The following is a 14,175-nucleotide window of genomic DNA, read 5'->3' as shown; positions in this document are numbered from 1 at the left end:
TTATCAGTAGAATGCAATTTCGGGAAATTTTCCATCGCATCACGAGACAATGAACGCAAGAGAGAGATGGAGCTTCAAAGAGCGAGAGAGAGAGACAGAGAGAGGGAGAGAACGAGCGAGCAACAATCGCGAGATAACAGCTGCGTTATCAGCACTGCCGAACCGCCCCATCACCCCACCCAAAACGCCCAACCGCCACCCACCCGCCGCCCCCTTTTACCCAGCTCTCAGAATTTCGAGTTCAGAGCAGCGCGACCGAAATGAAAAGAAACAATTTAAATTCCAAATGTATAAAATAGGTAAACTATGGCTTTTATTTATTAATATTGAGGGACACAAAAGCGGTCGCTTCAATAGGGAATGTTAATAAGTTTTTATTATGAATAATTTTCAATAAATTTATTATGCAATGGCGTCTTAAATTTGTCCCTGCAGCTAGACTTAAATCTTATTTCAGCCATATTCCTGTAAAACAGTTACGCATATTTATGAATTATTAAATATTTTTAAATTCAACATCTGTTGAACAACTATTAGTTGTCTTATTTAAAGAAATTTAGTTGGGCTTCGAATGAGAGACATTTTGTTGCAGTAGTAACTATAAGATTCTATTCGATTTCCTAGGTAGACTTTTTCACATTTCACATATTTTAAGAATTGATAGCAATGGCGAGCAAAACTCAAATAAAAGTTCTGGAGTTTGGCATACCCCACTAATTTTTTGGCCCCAAGTGTGTGAGAGTGTGTGAGTATCAGCGCGCCACAAACATAAAAAAGCAGTGAATTGAGCGGGTGTGGAACGTGAGTGGATGCTAAGAGCAAGCACACACGCACACAGCCACGCGGACACGACACGCACACACACAGGCACAGACCGCCTTTTTGCGCCGCCGAAACGAACACTTTTACGAAGGCGACGGCGAATCAGTTTCAGTTGTCAGTTCGCATCCGACTAGAAAGCAGTTAACGAGTAGTCTGTGTTTTTTCGCTTGCGGTTGAAAGCCACGAGGTCGTTCATCGTTTTCCTTTTCAGCTCCACGCAAAGCAAAGCAAATATAAACCAATACAAGAAACCCAGTGATCTTCTTCGCGGCCCAAAACGTTGATCCTGAAACGCAAATCTAGAAAATCAAGAAAGTGGAAAATAATAAAGTTTCGCTTTCAAAACATGTGAATGTGCCGAACTCAAAACTGAAACGTAGAAGGAACGCGTTCGTTTTTTACATACGATATCGTATAAAATAAGAGAAAAGCTCCAAAATGTATTCGTATTATATAGCGATGCTTGGATGATCTTCGTCGCAGTCACGTTGTATATACAAATACATATGTACCTACTATATACATATCACATAAAATACGTTACGCACACTAGTGGCGAATAAAAGGCGAATTGGAGTAAGCTCCGAAACGTGTTTATATTAAAATTTTTACCCATTTGAACTTTAAACAACTTTTCGACTGCGCCGCTCGGTTTTCATTGAATTCTCATACGAATTCCAATTAAGTGTTGTGTGTGCGTCCAATTGGCATGAATTGATGACGTGACGTGATCGCTCTCTTCGCACACATACACACACACAGCACACATACTACGCTCTTTAATCGCGCCGCTCTCTTCGCGCTCTTTTTATTTGTTTATTTTGATTGTTGTTATATACGTATATTCTAATTTACCGTTTTTACAATCGTCTTTAGCTTAAGCAAAACCGCCGCCCAGCAACAACAACAACCCACTTAATGAGTGTGTGTGTGTGAGCAGAAAATTATGCCGACAGAATTCTAAAAAAAATATATATATATTTAAATAACCACTAAAAATCAAGAAATTCGCACAAGTTTCGCTCAAAACAACACAACTATATATTACCCATAAAACAAACAAATCCATAAAAAAAGTGCAAAGCAACAAGGAAAATAAAGTAAAACAGTGCCAGTTAACAGCAGCAAACGGCGATCAACAAAACCCACCGGCAAAATCAACAAATTTTTAACTCGCAGTCAACAAGAAGCAACAATTCAGCCAGCGTTTTTCCATTGCGAACTTGTGGCGGGTAAATATTAACAACAATAGCGATTAGGTTTACTTGATTAAATGAAAAATGTCATGTTTTTCAAGTTCTTAAAGTGGAACCCTCGATTCGAATCCGGTACGAATCTATTCGGCAATTAATAAAAATATTCCTAGAAGCCTATTTCCAGTGCGATTTAAAAAATAATTAGAACAGTGCCTTGCTACACCTATTTTAAAAAAATATTTCAATTAATGGTAGAATATTTCTAGTCCCTACAAGAAGTATTTAATCTTCCGTGATATATTAGACATATAATGTGCTATTGCTTTATTTATAAAAAGAGCTTTCAAGGAATTTGATAAAAGTTAAGAGGTTTGATAGAAACTGCAGTTAGGATCTTTCTATATATTGTGTTCACTTAAGATGCGAAAGTTGGACTTTTTGCTGGGTTAAAATAATTTAATCGAAAGAGTTTACGACCCAAATACTAAATACAACCAATAGGAAAGTGATTTATAACCGATTTCAAGTAATCCTCAGTGCCCCCAATTCTCAAGCGTTTCACTTTCAAGATCAAAGCGACAGAACCATAAAGTCGGTCACGTTCCGCGCTGCACTAATTCTCCAATAGATGATCTTTCGGTTCGTGTGGGCTTTGATTAGTCCGTTTTGGTGTGTTACTTGGTTACTTGGTTACTTGGCATGGGAGTGGGCAGGGGAGATCTTAATTAGAGCACCGCTGATAATGGCTCTAAAAATAGAACCCCAGCGCCACACTGATAGCACAATTTGAAGCGTGTGTCGTTTTCTTTCTTTCTGTGTGCCTGCTCCCCCCAATTTTGTATGGGAGCCACTAAGGTCGATTTTGTTGCCATATTGCTCGCGATTTCGAATACGCATCGTTGCTAGATGCTTGGTGCTATATTCTTTGACATCAGTATTGACATTGAAATGTGATTAGGTTTAATTTTCATAAATGGGTTGATTCGCCACTCGGTTAGCTGTCGAAAGAGGCTTTTTCATTCCCCATTTGCAGATAAGGCTTTTATCTATTCGCAATGTGCCAAGGTACAGCAGCAGCTGATGGCCCAAAAAGTGTACACATAAGCCTACACATCAGCCTATACGGATACACACATCTATACGGATTCGTATGTGTTTGTGATTGTGGCTTTTATCATATCTTGAGTGTTTGCTAGCCACATTGGTGGAACGTGCCACTTGATAACAAGAAAGTGTGCAAAAGTTTGTCGAAAAAGCTGTAATTGAAGCGGAGAAACCGGGGAGGTAATTAGTAAACGGAGTTTACTTTCAACGGTAAGACTGTATTTAGCGAAATCATATCGGTTTACCTAGTAATAGCAGGGGAGAATTCTTTTCAAGAATTAGTAAAGAAGAGCTCTTACTAATTATTAGTCTGAGAAGGTTATGTTTGAAATCATAACATTTTTGAAGACATGGTTTTTCGATTTATGTAATTTATATCGATAACATCGATTTTTCCGATAGCTCCAAAGTGTTAGCAATGTACTATCATTAAATAAATTAAGCCAAAAAGTTTATAAATATATAGGTTGAATGAGTTTAGTCATTTTTAGCTTTTTTTATTCTAATACTATAAAGTTTGTATTGTTACTTAGATTTGTAGAACTTTTCATTCGATCGTTCCTTTTTGGTTAACTTATTCAGATTTTCGCGCTGACCCCAAAACATTAGTAATGCAAATCGATTGCGTTTGCGAAGTCAGATGATCGCATCCAAGATTTCCATGCGTCAGTTGTCCCAGCTGTCAAACGAAGATCGCCGTTTGGGGGCTATACGTTCCTGGGTGACTTCTCCATCAGTCGAATGGAATGGAATGGAATCGAATCGTTCGTTTGCTCTTTAATTATTGTAATGAATTCAATAAACATTGCACGGGGCTTTGGCGTTCATTTGCATTTGCATTCGCACTCGCACTCACTGCATTCTGAACTATTGCACATTGCCTGGTCGGGCCTCTCCTTCTCTGTATATACATGTTTATATATATATACTTAAATACATATGTGTACATTTATATATATGTAATTCCCTATTTCTCCGAGTTGCTCTAGAAGCGCGTGATTCTCTCGCAGATCCACGTGCCGCCAGATAACTGCACTTTCAATAAGCTTTTATTTGAATAAGCTTCCGCGATAATTGACTTAATAAATTATTAAATATTAACAGCGTAGAAAAAACCAGAATGCAATGACTGACTGGCATCTCCTTGTGCATTTTCTAATGCCAAGTTAATAGTAAAATCATGCAAAGTAGTTGGTAAGCGCATTTCTTAATATATCATTTTCTATCAGATAGATCTAAATGGATTTCCAAACTAATGTATAATACTAATATATAATTGGCAAGAAAAAGAAAACCAACAAATAAACCCGATTACATACGAAGTAGGAAAGAGCGCAGATTGAAAGTGCCACAAAAAAGATTTGTTGTCCAAGGTTTATGCTTGGCATTGTGGAGGGGTTATTGCGGCGATGGGGTCAGAGGTTTGGAGGGTGCCCACTGGGGAGGGGCGGTGATAAGAGGGCTTCAGACAGATAGAGACGGTGCCAGCGAGTGGGGCTGCTCCACATGGCAACAGTGGCTGCCTGGCGGGGAGTGCATACATATAATGTGCATTGCTTTCGCCTCAGCTCTTTATCGCTCCTTTATCTTTTGGGTTGCGTGATAAGAACGCACTCGGGAAAAGCGACAGCACGGGGTGTCGACGGGGAATTGTGCGGCATTATGGGCAGTTCAGTGCTTGATTAGCAAGGCCAATCTGAAAATAGAAAAGTGAAAAGTATATTATGTATTTATTAACAAAGGTGCAATAGCTTAACCCGCAATAACTTAACACTTCAAGCTCATGTTGGATGAGTAGTGTAGGGTGCTATTACTAGGAGAAAATTCATTTCAAGCTGAATTCCTTTACGCTAACATAGGACTTGCTCTCAGAACGCGTTTAGTATTAAGAAGAAGCTTAAATACTTAACCGGAAGTTAGCCCAAGCACCGTTTTAAGCCAAACTTATAACGAGTCCCTTATGCATGTTCGATGTATGGCTCTATCAGCAGGTTAGTCCATGACGAGTTGATATTGCTGGGCATAATTCACTTTCGAACCAAAGGTCGTTCGGTTTTATGGAGGGTGACACAGCAGAGCACGCACCTTCTGAGACAAGTGAGTTGGATGTGGCCTCGTCATCGTCACCGCGCCATCGTCATTATTATGATCATCATGGGGCCGGGTCGCGAGGTACTTGAGATCATGGGCCTGGAACCGAACCTGGGCTTTGGGATTGATACCGTAGCCGTTGTCGTCGTCGTCGTCGTCGTCGTCTTCATCTCGAAGTCGGCTCATTAGGCAGGGCAGACCGGACCAGATCGGTTCAGACCATACCAGTTGCTGTGCGATCCGAATTCCTCCGCACCGACGACCAGCTGTCAGTCTTGATTTTTATTTTCTCTGTTTTTGGTTTTTTTCACCTTTTCGTTTTTCGATTTTTTCGCATCGGGCTTTTCTCGCATTGACTTACTTTGCTTTATAATCCTGTTTGACGGGTTGTGCTGCTGGGGTGTAGATCTCTTTTACTTCCACATTGCTGAACCCGGTCATGTGTGTTGGGGGGCAGGTACGGCGGCGAGCTGCAGGGGAGGTGAGGCGGGGCCGTACCTGAGATTCAGGGGCACCACGACGGTCCAACGGCCCAACGGTCCAGTCTCAGGCAAAAGACATCACATGGTTCGTTCGTTGAAGCCGAGGGTTCCTGCCATCACGGAGCATCTGGCGGACACCTTTCTGCTTGGCCAAGTGATCTCGAGAGCGCCGCTCCGCCTGATAAGCGCAGAATTCGCAGGGCCGTAGGTCTCTCTATGAGAAGTCCGGCAAATCTAAGACAGCTTCCATTTAAAAATATAAGGTGGGAGTATAACATCTTACATAGGATATCAAATATCGAGCAATTCCTAATGTCGTAGTAACACAGAAGTGGATCCCTTTGGTTTTATCCCACGTGGATCCGACAAAGCTATGATTAAACTAAGAGATATTAAACGTGACATTTTAGTTTGTTCAATTATGTGCCTTTAATAAGACTTTAACCAAGCCTTGCCTCTCTGATTACCCGTGGAATATGTAAAGTCGACGGCCCTGAAGCGTCGACAAGCTAGGCCTATCATCTGATTGGCGAGGCCAAGTCGATCCGGAACAGCTGATCAGAGGCCTCGGCTAGGACTTTTAATAGGGCGCCAGTAAGTGGCACTACTAACTGATAGCCGAACTATTTTCTGCCCATACGGAACTCATGAGAAAAGTCGGAGAGCGCTCTATTGAAAGGCGTTACGTAAGAAGTGTGGGTTTATTTTTGTTTTGTTCGCTCTGTTGATCTTTCTTCATTTCGTTTTGCTACCCATTCTTCCCTTTTATTTCCACCGATTCTGTTTTAATTTTTATAAAATCTTTTTAATGCCTTCTTTGCTTAGTTTTGCCCTGCCTTTGTTTTGCTATTTATTATTATTTAAGATCTGTTTTTGCTTTGGCTTTTTGTTTTTTGCACTCGCTTTCGTTCGGCTTTTGGCTCTATCTTTTACTCTATATGTAGAAATATATTTTTGAGGACCCCCACGTTTATCGGCGTATATCTATGTGGTTATAGAATTTCTCAACTTGTTGCGCGTCGTCACAACGCTTGAAAAACTGGACCACCTGAAGATTTTTAGCCAGCGGAAATTTTGGCTTTGCTTGTTCGTGACATTGAAATACTTACATACATATGTACACACTCGTACGTGGAACGCTGTGCTAATTTTTTGGGTACCTTCCCCCAAATTTCCTGAAACCATTGTGTAATTTTTGAAAATACACCGATTATTTTCGTAGCCCATTTCCACATCCCACGCCGCAGTGCTCTTTAAAGTTGATTTATGCTATCTGTGCCCAGTTTGAGCGAAAGAGCCAAACCAACGCGGTTCTGAATCACGCTATAAATTTCGATGTGATACTCAGCGTTTTGCGTTGTTTGCATTTGCATTAGAACATTGTCTGATATTATCGCTAGTATCCCATTAACATAATCTAGCAGGTTTCAGAGGTGTTCCATTGATCTCCCCTTTAATATCGAGCGATCAAAGTGAAACACCTACGTCTATATGCGTCACTGGATAATCTGCTGTAGGGAAAAATATGTTTGTCTAGAGCCTGTCTTAAAAACTAACCAATCAACCGACTTTTGGAGTAAGCTCTGACGCAGTAGATCTATACAATTCCGCATCGGACTATTTATTGAGTTAATCCCATTCTCAATCTTATACTTTTTCATCCGTCTTGTTATTGTTTACATTTTCTACCTATGCTTTCCTATTTTTTTGTATTTTTGTTTTGCTTTTTTCCTCGGTTTATTTTCATATAATGACGTGCTTAATATTATCAAATGTTATTGCATATTATTTAATGTTTCACTCACGACTTTGCGACGCAATTTCCCTTCGTGAAAGTAAAAAATAGATTAAATTTAAGTGCGAAATGAAAATAGCAAGCGCTCATTTACTCAAAATAGTTCCCCGTTGGCAATTAGAATTTTACATTATTTTAATGGGCATTGCGGTCTGGACTAGGGTGATACTCAGTGCCTAAGAATATGTAGAAATTTTCTCTATTTTCTCTAAAGCAATCATAATTTATTTAATGGTATGTTTTATTTTAGGCTTTCTAAAAACGTTGAGTATATTTTAAGGCCCGCAGATAAAATCATTTAAATCCATTTTAAAGATACTTTTTCTAAAAATAGGTTCAAAAGAATAAATTATGATTTTCCATCCACATTTACTATTAACATTTCTTTTCGTATCGTTTCTGGGTTTATGAGGCAGAAAACAATATGTATTGAAATCAGTATAAAATAACAGCGAAGAGAAAGCGATGATATTTTGACCTGACCGCAAAAGCGAATCAATGAACTTTCGGTAAAAGCCTGCCACGAAAACTCGAGCTGCAGATACATAGGGAATATCTGAGTCGATCAGTTCTGCACTTAGAGTTACAAGTAGTTTTGTCCGAGTGTACGAGTATTTCTGGGTTTCTCTTTTGACAGCCCCAGTGTATTTGCTTTGATTTTTGTTGCTGCTAGTGACTTAGGTCAGGTCGAAATGTTTCGGTAAGTTTTTGTTTTGCGTCTGGACTGGGTTTTTCTTTTTCTTCTATTTTTTTCCTTTTGTTGGGGCACTTGAGTGCGACTCATTGGCATTCGCATTGCGATTATTTGCGGCCGTAAACCTTTCGCTGCGAAGATATTATGCAATGACAAACGACGACGCGCCACCCTATCTAAATTATATCGTTATTTAAATACACAAAAAATAAAAACGCACTACAGAAAATACAAGTTGACCAGTTTTTGAAAATTTCCGAGAAGGAAATAATGTGGTGACGTTTGGATTGCTCTCAGGTAGCCAAATGTTTAGGTAGCAAATGAATGAGCTTCCGTGTTCTCAAGGTAATTCTTCACCGACGACGTTGGATTCTCTTCCTTTCCCCTGCTTTTTCGCTCTCTCCCAGTGTAACTCTTTGGCCAAGATAGGTTATTATAAAACGCTGAATAAAAGTGAGCCTCAAACGATCCACACACAGATACCAGCTGCCGTTTCTGTGTGCGGGTGAGTTTTCTATTTGTTTACAATTTCAAGTGGAAGAGAAGAAAAGCTTTTGGCGCTCTTAAGTGGGCATTATAAGCTGGCAAACACTTCGAAATTTTTTACATACAGTTTTGACAAGATTTGGAAACAGATTTGCTTAAATATAAATGTTTTATGTATTTAGAAATATTTAATAATGCGAATATAACATTTTCTTTAGTTTAACGTTTATAAGTGATGCACAGTTTGGAGCAACTTCAAGTCATTTTTTATGATTCTTAGTTTCTGATTAATGAATCGTTCATTTTAATTAATTTTGCTTGTGTCTTTGTATAAGAATACTTGTTATAATCGTGATTCTAAAAGTCATTTCAATTTATTATCATAATGATAACATTTTTAGCATTTGTGTACCTTATGCTTTAAAATTATAAATTGCATCAGACATTTGTCATTATCAGGTAGCAATGATTCTATGAAACGTACTAGTATTCCCGAAATACAAAGTGACACTTGACATTCCACATCTAATTTCTACTTGATATTACCCCAGATAAATTACTTGAGTTCCCTGCCAATTTTCGGGTTAAAATTGCACCAAACAACTGCTATCAAAGTGCGATGCTCGTTGAGCTTCAATGACTTATCAGTCCTCTCATTCCAGACAGAGTCAATAGACCTATTTATTTTTGCAGATTAACCCACATGTGTACAAATATATATATAGGAACCGAAAGAAAGAGACAGGTTTGTCACACTTTTGATTACTCAAAACTTGTAGTATCACTTATTATGGGGAAAAATATGTATAACTTTGCTCGCCGCCATGCTAATTGAAATCATTTGTATTATATACGAGCTTTGTATTCCATATGTGTGCTAAATTTAGTCATAAAGGCATTTATAGATTTTATTCAAACTAATTGATTTTCATTCCTAGGCAAAAAAATAATACAATGGTGCAGCATTGGCAGGCATAGAAAATCTGCGAGGCATTTAAACAAGATCGTATCGTTGTTTCCTCTCTTTTTTGTATTGGTTCAGTTGATAAAGCTCTCTTACTTTCATTTAAGAGCATTTTCATCAAGACTTACTAAAAATTAGAATTTCCATTGCTTCGATGTCCATTGTAAAATTATCAAACAAAATGTTCAATACTTATAATTTATAATGCTGTCGCTTTAAACGACAAGTACTCATAAGTACTCATAAACAATGGTATAGGGGTTCTATAAATCAACCACAATCTAGTTATGAGAATAGATCAAAACAGATGTACATATAGGTTTTTAGAGCATTTAACTTAATTTTTATACGGAAATGTGATTGCAAAGTACATAAGCTCGCTCCGCAAAAAAGGAAAGATTAATTTAATCGTCTACTGAAAAATCGATTTGTCAATTTGATGAACGATCCAAGATCATTTGGAAATCGTTTTCCACATTTCGATGCACGAAAACAATCAAAATATAATTTTGAACGAGACGCTTGATAGAGAGATGAGATGACTGGGCACAATTACAGAAAAATGCTTTAGTAATTTCAATTCAAGGTTAAAATTCGGCATATATCTATTGCTTCTCTGTAGCACTGAGCAAAATCTATTAAAAAAAATGTTAAAACTAATTGAGCTAACTTTAGTAGCCTTGTGACAGCTTTATTTGTGTTATTAATTTTAGATATATCCTAATTGCTTTTCAGATAAAAGATAGATCGCGAAGCTACCCTTTTGCTTCGATATTTTTGGGCTGGCGAGGAGAGCTTGAAGAGCCGCAAAGCTGCAACTGCACAACGACCTTTTCTACCCCATGATGGACGGCTTCGCGCAGGACTGGCCCACGCTGACCCACACAGACAACGGCCTGGCCATGGACCAGCTGGGCGGGGATCTGCCCCTGGACGTGGGCTTCGAGCCACAGACCCGGGCCAGATCCAACACATGGCCATGTCCGCGTCCCGAGAACTTCGTGGAGCCCACCGACGAGTTGGACAGTACAAAGGCCAGCAATCAGCAGTTGGCCCCAGGAGGTTGGTCCTTAGCAACAGTACATGACATGGCAATCGAGTGATAACCAAGATACCATTTCCATTTTCACACCACATAGACTCACAGCAGGCTATTCAGAATGCGAATGCGGCCAAGAAGAACTCATCGCGTCGCAATGCATGGGGAAATCTATCCTATGCGGATCTCATCACGCATGCCATTGGATCGGCCACCGACAAACGACTGACTCTGAGCCAGATTTACGAGTGGATGGTCCAGAATGTGCCATACTTCAAGGACAAGGGCGATTCGAATAGCAGTGCTGGATGGAAGGTGAGTTCAGCTCCAGCTCAAACTTTCTCGCTAAGTATATAATTAAAAATTGTAGTAATAGTACCAAAGTGAAAGGAGTCCCATTTCATAGTTTCACTTGTTGTATTTCCCAAGCCTAATCCTCCTTTTCAAGCCCAAAACTCCACTACTTTCTTACTTTTTCCTGTTGTTAAGGTTTATTTCGACCTTTTTTGTGCACAACGCTCGCTGCTCTTGAAATAGCCAATTCATTCACAACTCGCAGAGCAAACGGTCAAGTTCATGGCCAAGTCAGTCAAATGGAGTGAGAGTGAAGATAAACTGGAGCTTGTGTTTGGCTTTCATATTTTGTGGTCGCTTTTCGCTATTATTATGCAATCGCCAGTCGTTCGGTTGGTTTTTTGTTGCCATTTGCAGTGCTTTTTGTTTTCAGCTTATTTCGTGGTGAGTGTGTGAAATGTTTGTCATGGTGCTGGCATCACATTTCTCCCCGACGTTTGCTGGATTTCCATATTTCTTTTTTTCGCGCAGAGTTTTGCAATTAATGCGCTTTTATCTTCGGATCGTTTTTCGTTTTGTTTACATCGCAGCATACGTAAATAAATAGACGCGTGCACATTCACATGCACGTGCACATGCGTACATCATGAATCATTTTCATTCACATTCAGATACCGGTTCCTCTGGCGCTCGCTATCCCACCGAATACCACTTCAATTCACCTCAAATTCACTTTGACTTTCACAATGGGCTAACGAATTTTATAGAACTTATAGGATGGATTTTATTCCCCTTGTTTTCATCATTTGTGCACTGATAACATTTGCCTACATACGAGTATTCGTGTATTTATACTATACGATCTTTTTTGCAAGCTATCAATAATCGCTAAAGTTCATTGACATTAACCTCAAATGGGAATTTGCGTTAAGTTCTAGGGTGGTAAACGAAACGAGCACTCGTGATTTAGTTTAACTACTTTAGTTCTTAGTCATGTTTATTCGAAGTAAGTCATACGGTATGGAATTTCGCTGATCGCACTTCCTAAAACTCCCTCCTTGAAGAGGGTGGCATGATCGCCTGCGAATGCGTGATCCGCCCCATAAATCATTCGATCCACTCATATTACTCGGCTGTGTGATGCAGTGCGTCATTCACGTGATTGTTTTCTTTATTATTATTATTTCGCTGATACTTGAGCAGACTGCAAAGAGCCCTCGCCTTTCGTTGGTTTTCTAGCACCTCTGACTGTGATAAAAGTCCAGCGGCTGTTGAAGAATTCGCTGAGCTGGCTACGAAGAAATCGAAGACGACTCTTCCACTTGATACCCGAAACTTTATTTTTCGCAGACAGCGCGCTTCCAGCGAATTTCAGTTTGTTTTTGTTTTGAGTACACATTTCCTAGGGCTGTGAACTAATATTGGCATTATTTATATCAATGGTGTTGTTTATAATTGCTGTTGATGGCCGGCTTTTTTCCATTCTTTTTTTCCTTGCTGGCTTCACGGAAGTAGTCGATTTGTCGCCTTTCATTTTTGCCACTTTGGGTTTTTCGTGATTACAGTCACTGTGATAACAAAATTTATTCGCGCGTCGTAGAAAACGCTGTTTTAGATAATGTTCCTACGAAATTTGAAGAGCGTAAACAAAGCTGCAATCAATGCAGTTTTTAAGGGGATTAAAGGTGACAAAGAGTTGTGTTTTTCTCGGAAACCGGTAAACAAACTTTATGGCTCTATTGCTAGTCTATGGATAATCGAACTATTTTGAATAGTTTGACCTTTCTATGAATTTAACATATCATTTCTTTTATCAAACTTGTTCCTAATGTTCACTCAATATGGGACTGTGTTTATTGAGATTTCTTTAATATTTTAACAAATGGGGAGGCAACTAATTTCGGTTTTCTATAATCAAAGTATCTGTCTCATATTTGCTTTGATAAACTCCCACGCAAATGTGAACTTAACATATTTTTAGATTTTCTCCTTTCCCGTATTGAAAGCAAGAGTTCCTGTGCCGCAAATTCCTTTATGAAATTTTATGACATTTGCTAATTTATGCAACACGTTGCCGCGTTCCACCTGACACTTGCTTCCTCTTTCCCAGTCCTCTCGTATTTTCCTTTTTCCTCATTTTTTTGTGCCATAGCTTCCTCCTCGAATAGTCGTCATAATAATAAAGAACGAAACGAGCGAAACACTCAAATGACATTTGTGGAATTTTAAATTTGCCACTCGACGGCTGCTTTGCAAAGGCTTCTTCCTCCGCCGGTTGGTGGTGGTTCGGTGGTTCCGCGGATCGGTGGTTTGGTGGCTCGGTGGGTCGGTCGGTGGCTCGTGTCTTCATCATCGAGAACTCATCCTCGCAGTCGAGCGATTTGGCCATTGAACCGGTGCCAAGTATTTCTTTCTGTTGCTCTTTTTATCAATTTATTTTCGTGTGCACGAAATGTTATTTTTATTTTCATTTTTTTACTCGTTTTTTTTTGTGTGTTATATTTGCTTCTTTTAATTGGCAGCGAACCGCAGCGTGTTATAAATATTTTTTGGCCCAACATTTTCGTGGTTTTATGCGCCCTGAACTCGTCGCGCTTTGGCAATTATGTTTGGAAATGTCTGTAATTTATGACGCCTTCTTAGGTAGCATGCCACTATTTACGATTTCAGATTTTATCATGGGAAGGTGAGAGGAATTTATTCTGCTCAGAATAGCACTACACAGATAATGGGTGGCAAAAATTCATAGAATTCACTTTAAAGTAGGAAATAGATCTGAATCTGTATCAAGCTTTAGCTGAAGTAGTTACGACATTCTGAGATGGAAAGTTCCCGATCTACCTCGATGGCTTGTAATCGGTAAGAGATAACAAACACAAGCACATTGTATAATACTTGAACACTGCAGGGCTTAAAGAGTTAAAGAATGCAGTTTACCTAGCACTCTGCGTGGTAACCTTTGTTAACTTTGGCCTTATCAATGGGCCTTATCAAGGCAATGGCCTTGCCAGCAATTTGCCTCAGCCAGAAGCTAGAGGAACTCAAAAGTCGGTCGGTGAAATGCGCATTACTCATTGCAGTCACTCAATTGACCAGTGCAAGCTCTTCAAATAGGCTGCAGCAATATAAATATGCAATAAACTTGGGGAAATAAAGGCATTTGTTAACGATACGATAGGCATATAGGCATATAGGCATATGTATCTTG

At 39.3% G+C, this 14,175-nt stretch overlaps 1 protein-coding gene across 3 annotated transcripts in view; it reads left to right on the top strand.

The window, feature by feature from the left end:
- Positions 1-907: 907 nt before the first annotated feature.
- LOC6552842 (forkhead box protein O) overlaps positions 908-14,175 on the top strand; it is a 30,999-nt gene continuing 17,731 nt past the window's right edge. The window contains exons 1-4 of one of the 3 annotated variants that reach the window (XM_026983868.1): positions 908-1,009; positions 1,699-2,054; positions 10,370-10,696; positions 10,774-10,988. In XM_026983868.1, the coding sequence (XP_026839669.1) occupies positions 10,477-10,696; positions 10,774-10,988 (435 nt within the window). In that variant the 5' untranslated portion in view covers positions 908-1,009; positions 1,699-2,054; positions 10,370-10,476. The other 2 variants (XM_026983869.1, XM_026983870.1) reach the window with 2 other exon arrangements.

The sequence above is a fragment of the Drosophila erecta genome, unplaced genomic scaffold (assembly GCF_003286155.1).
Source record: "Drosophila erecta strain 14021-0224.00,06,07 unplaced genomic scaffold, DereRS2 tig00000000-arrow-pilon, whole genome shotgun sequence".
NCBI lineage: Eukaryota > Metazoa > Arthropoda > Insecta > Diptera > Drosophilidae > Drosophila > Drosophila erecta.
This window is presented reverse-complemented; position numbering and strand designations above follow the sequence as displayed.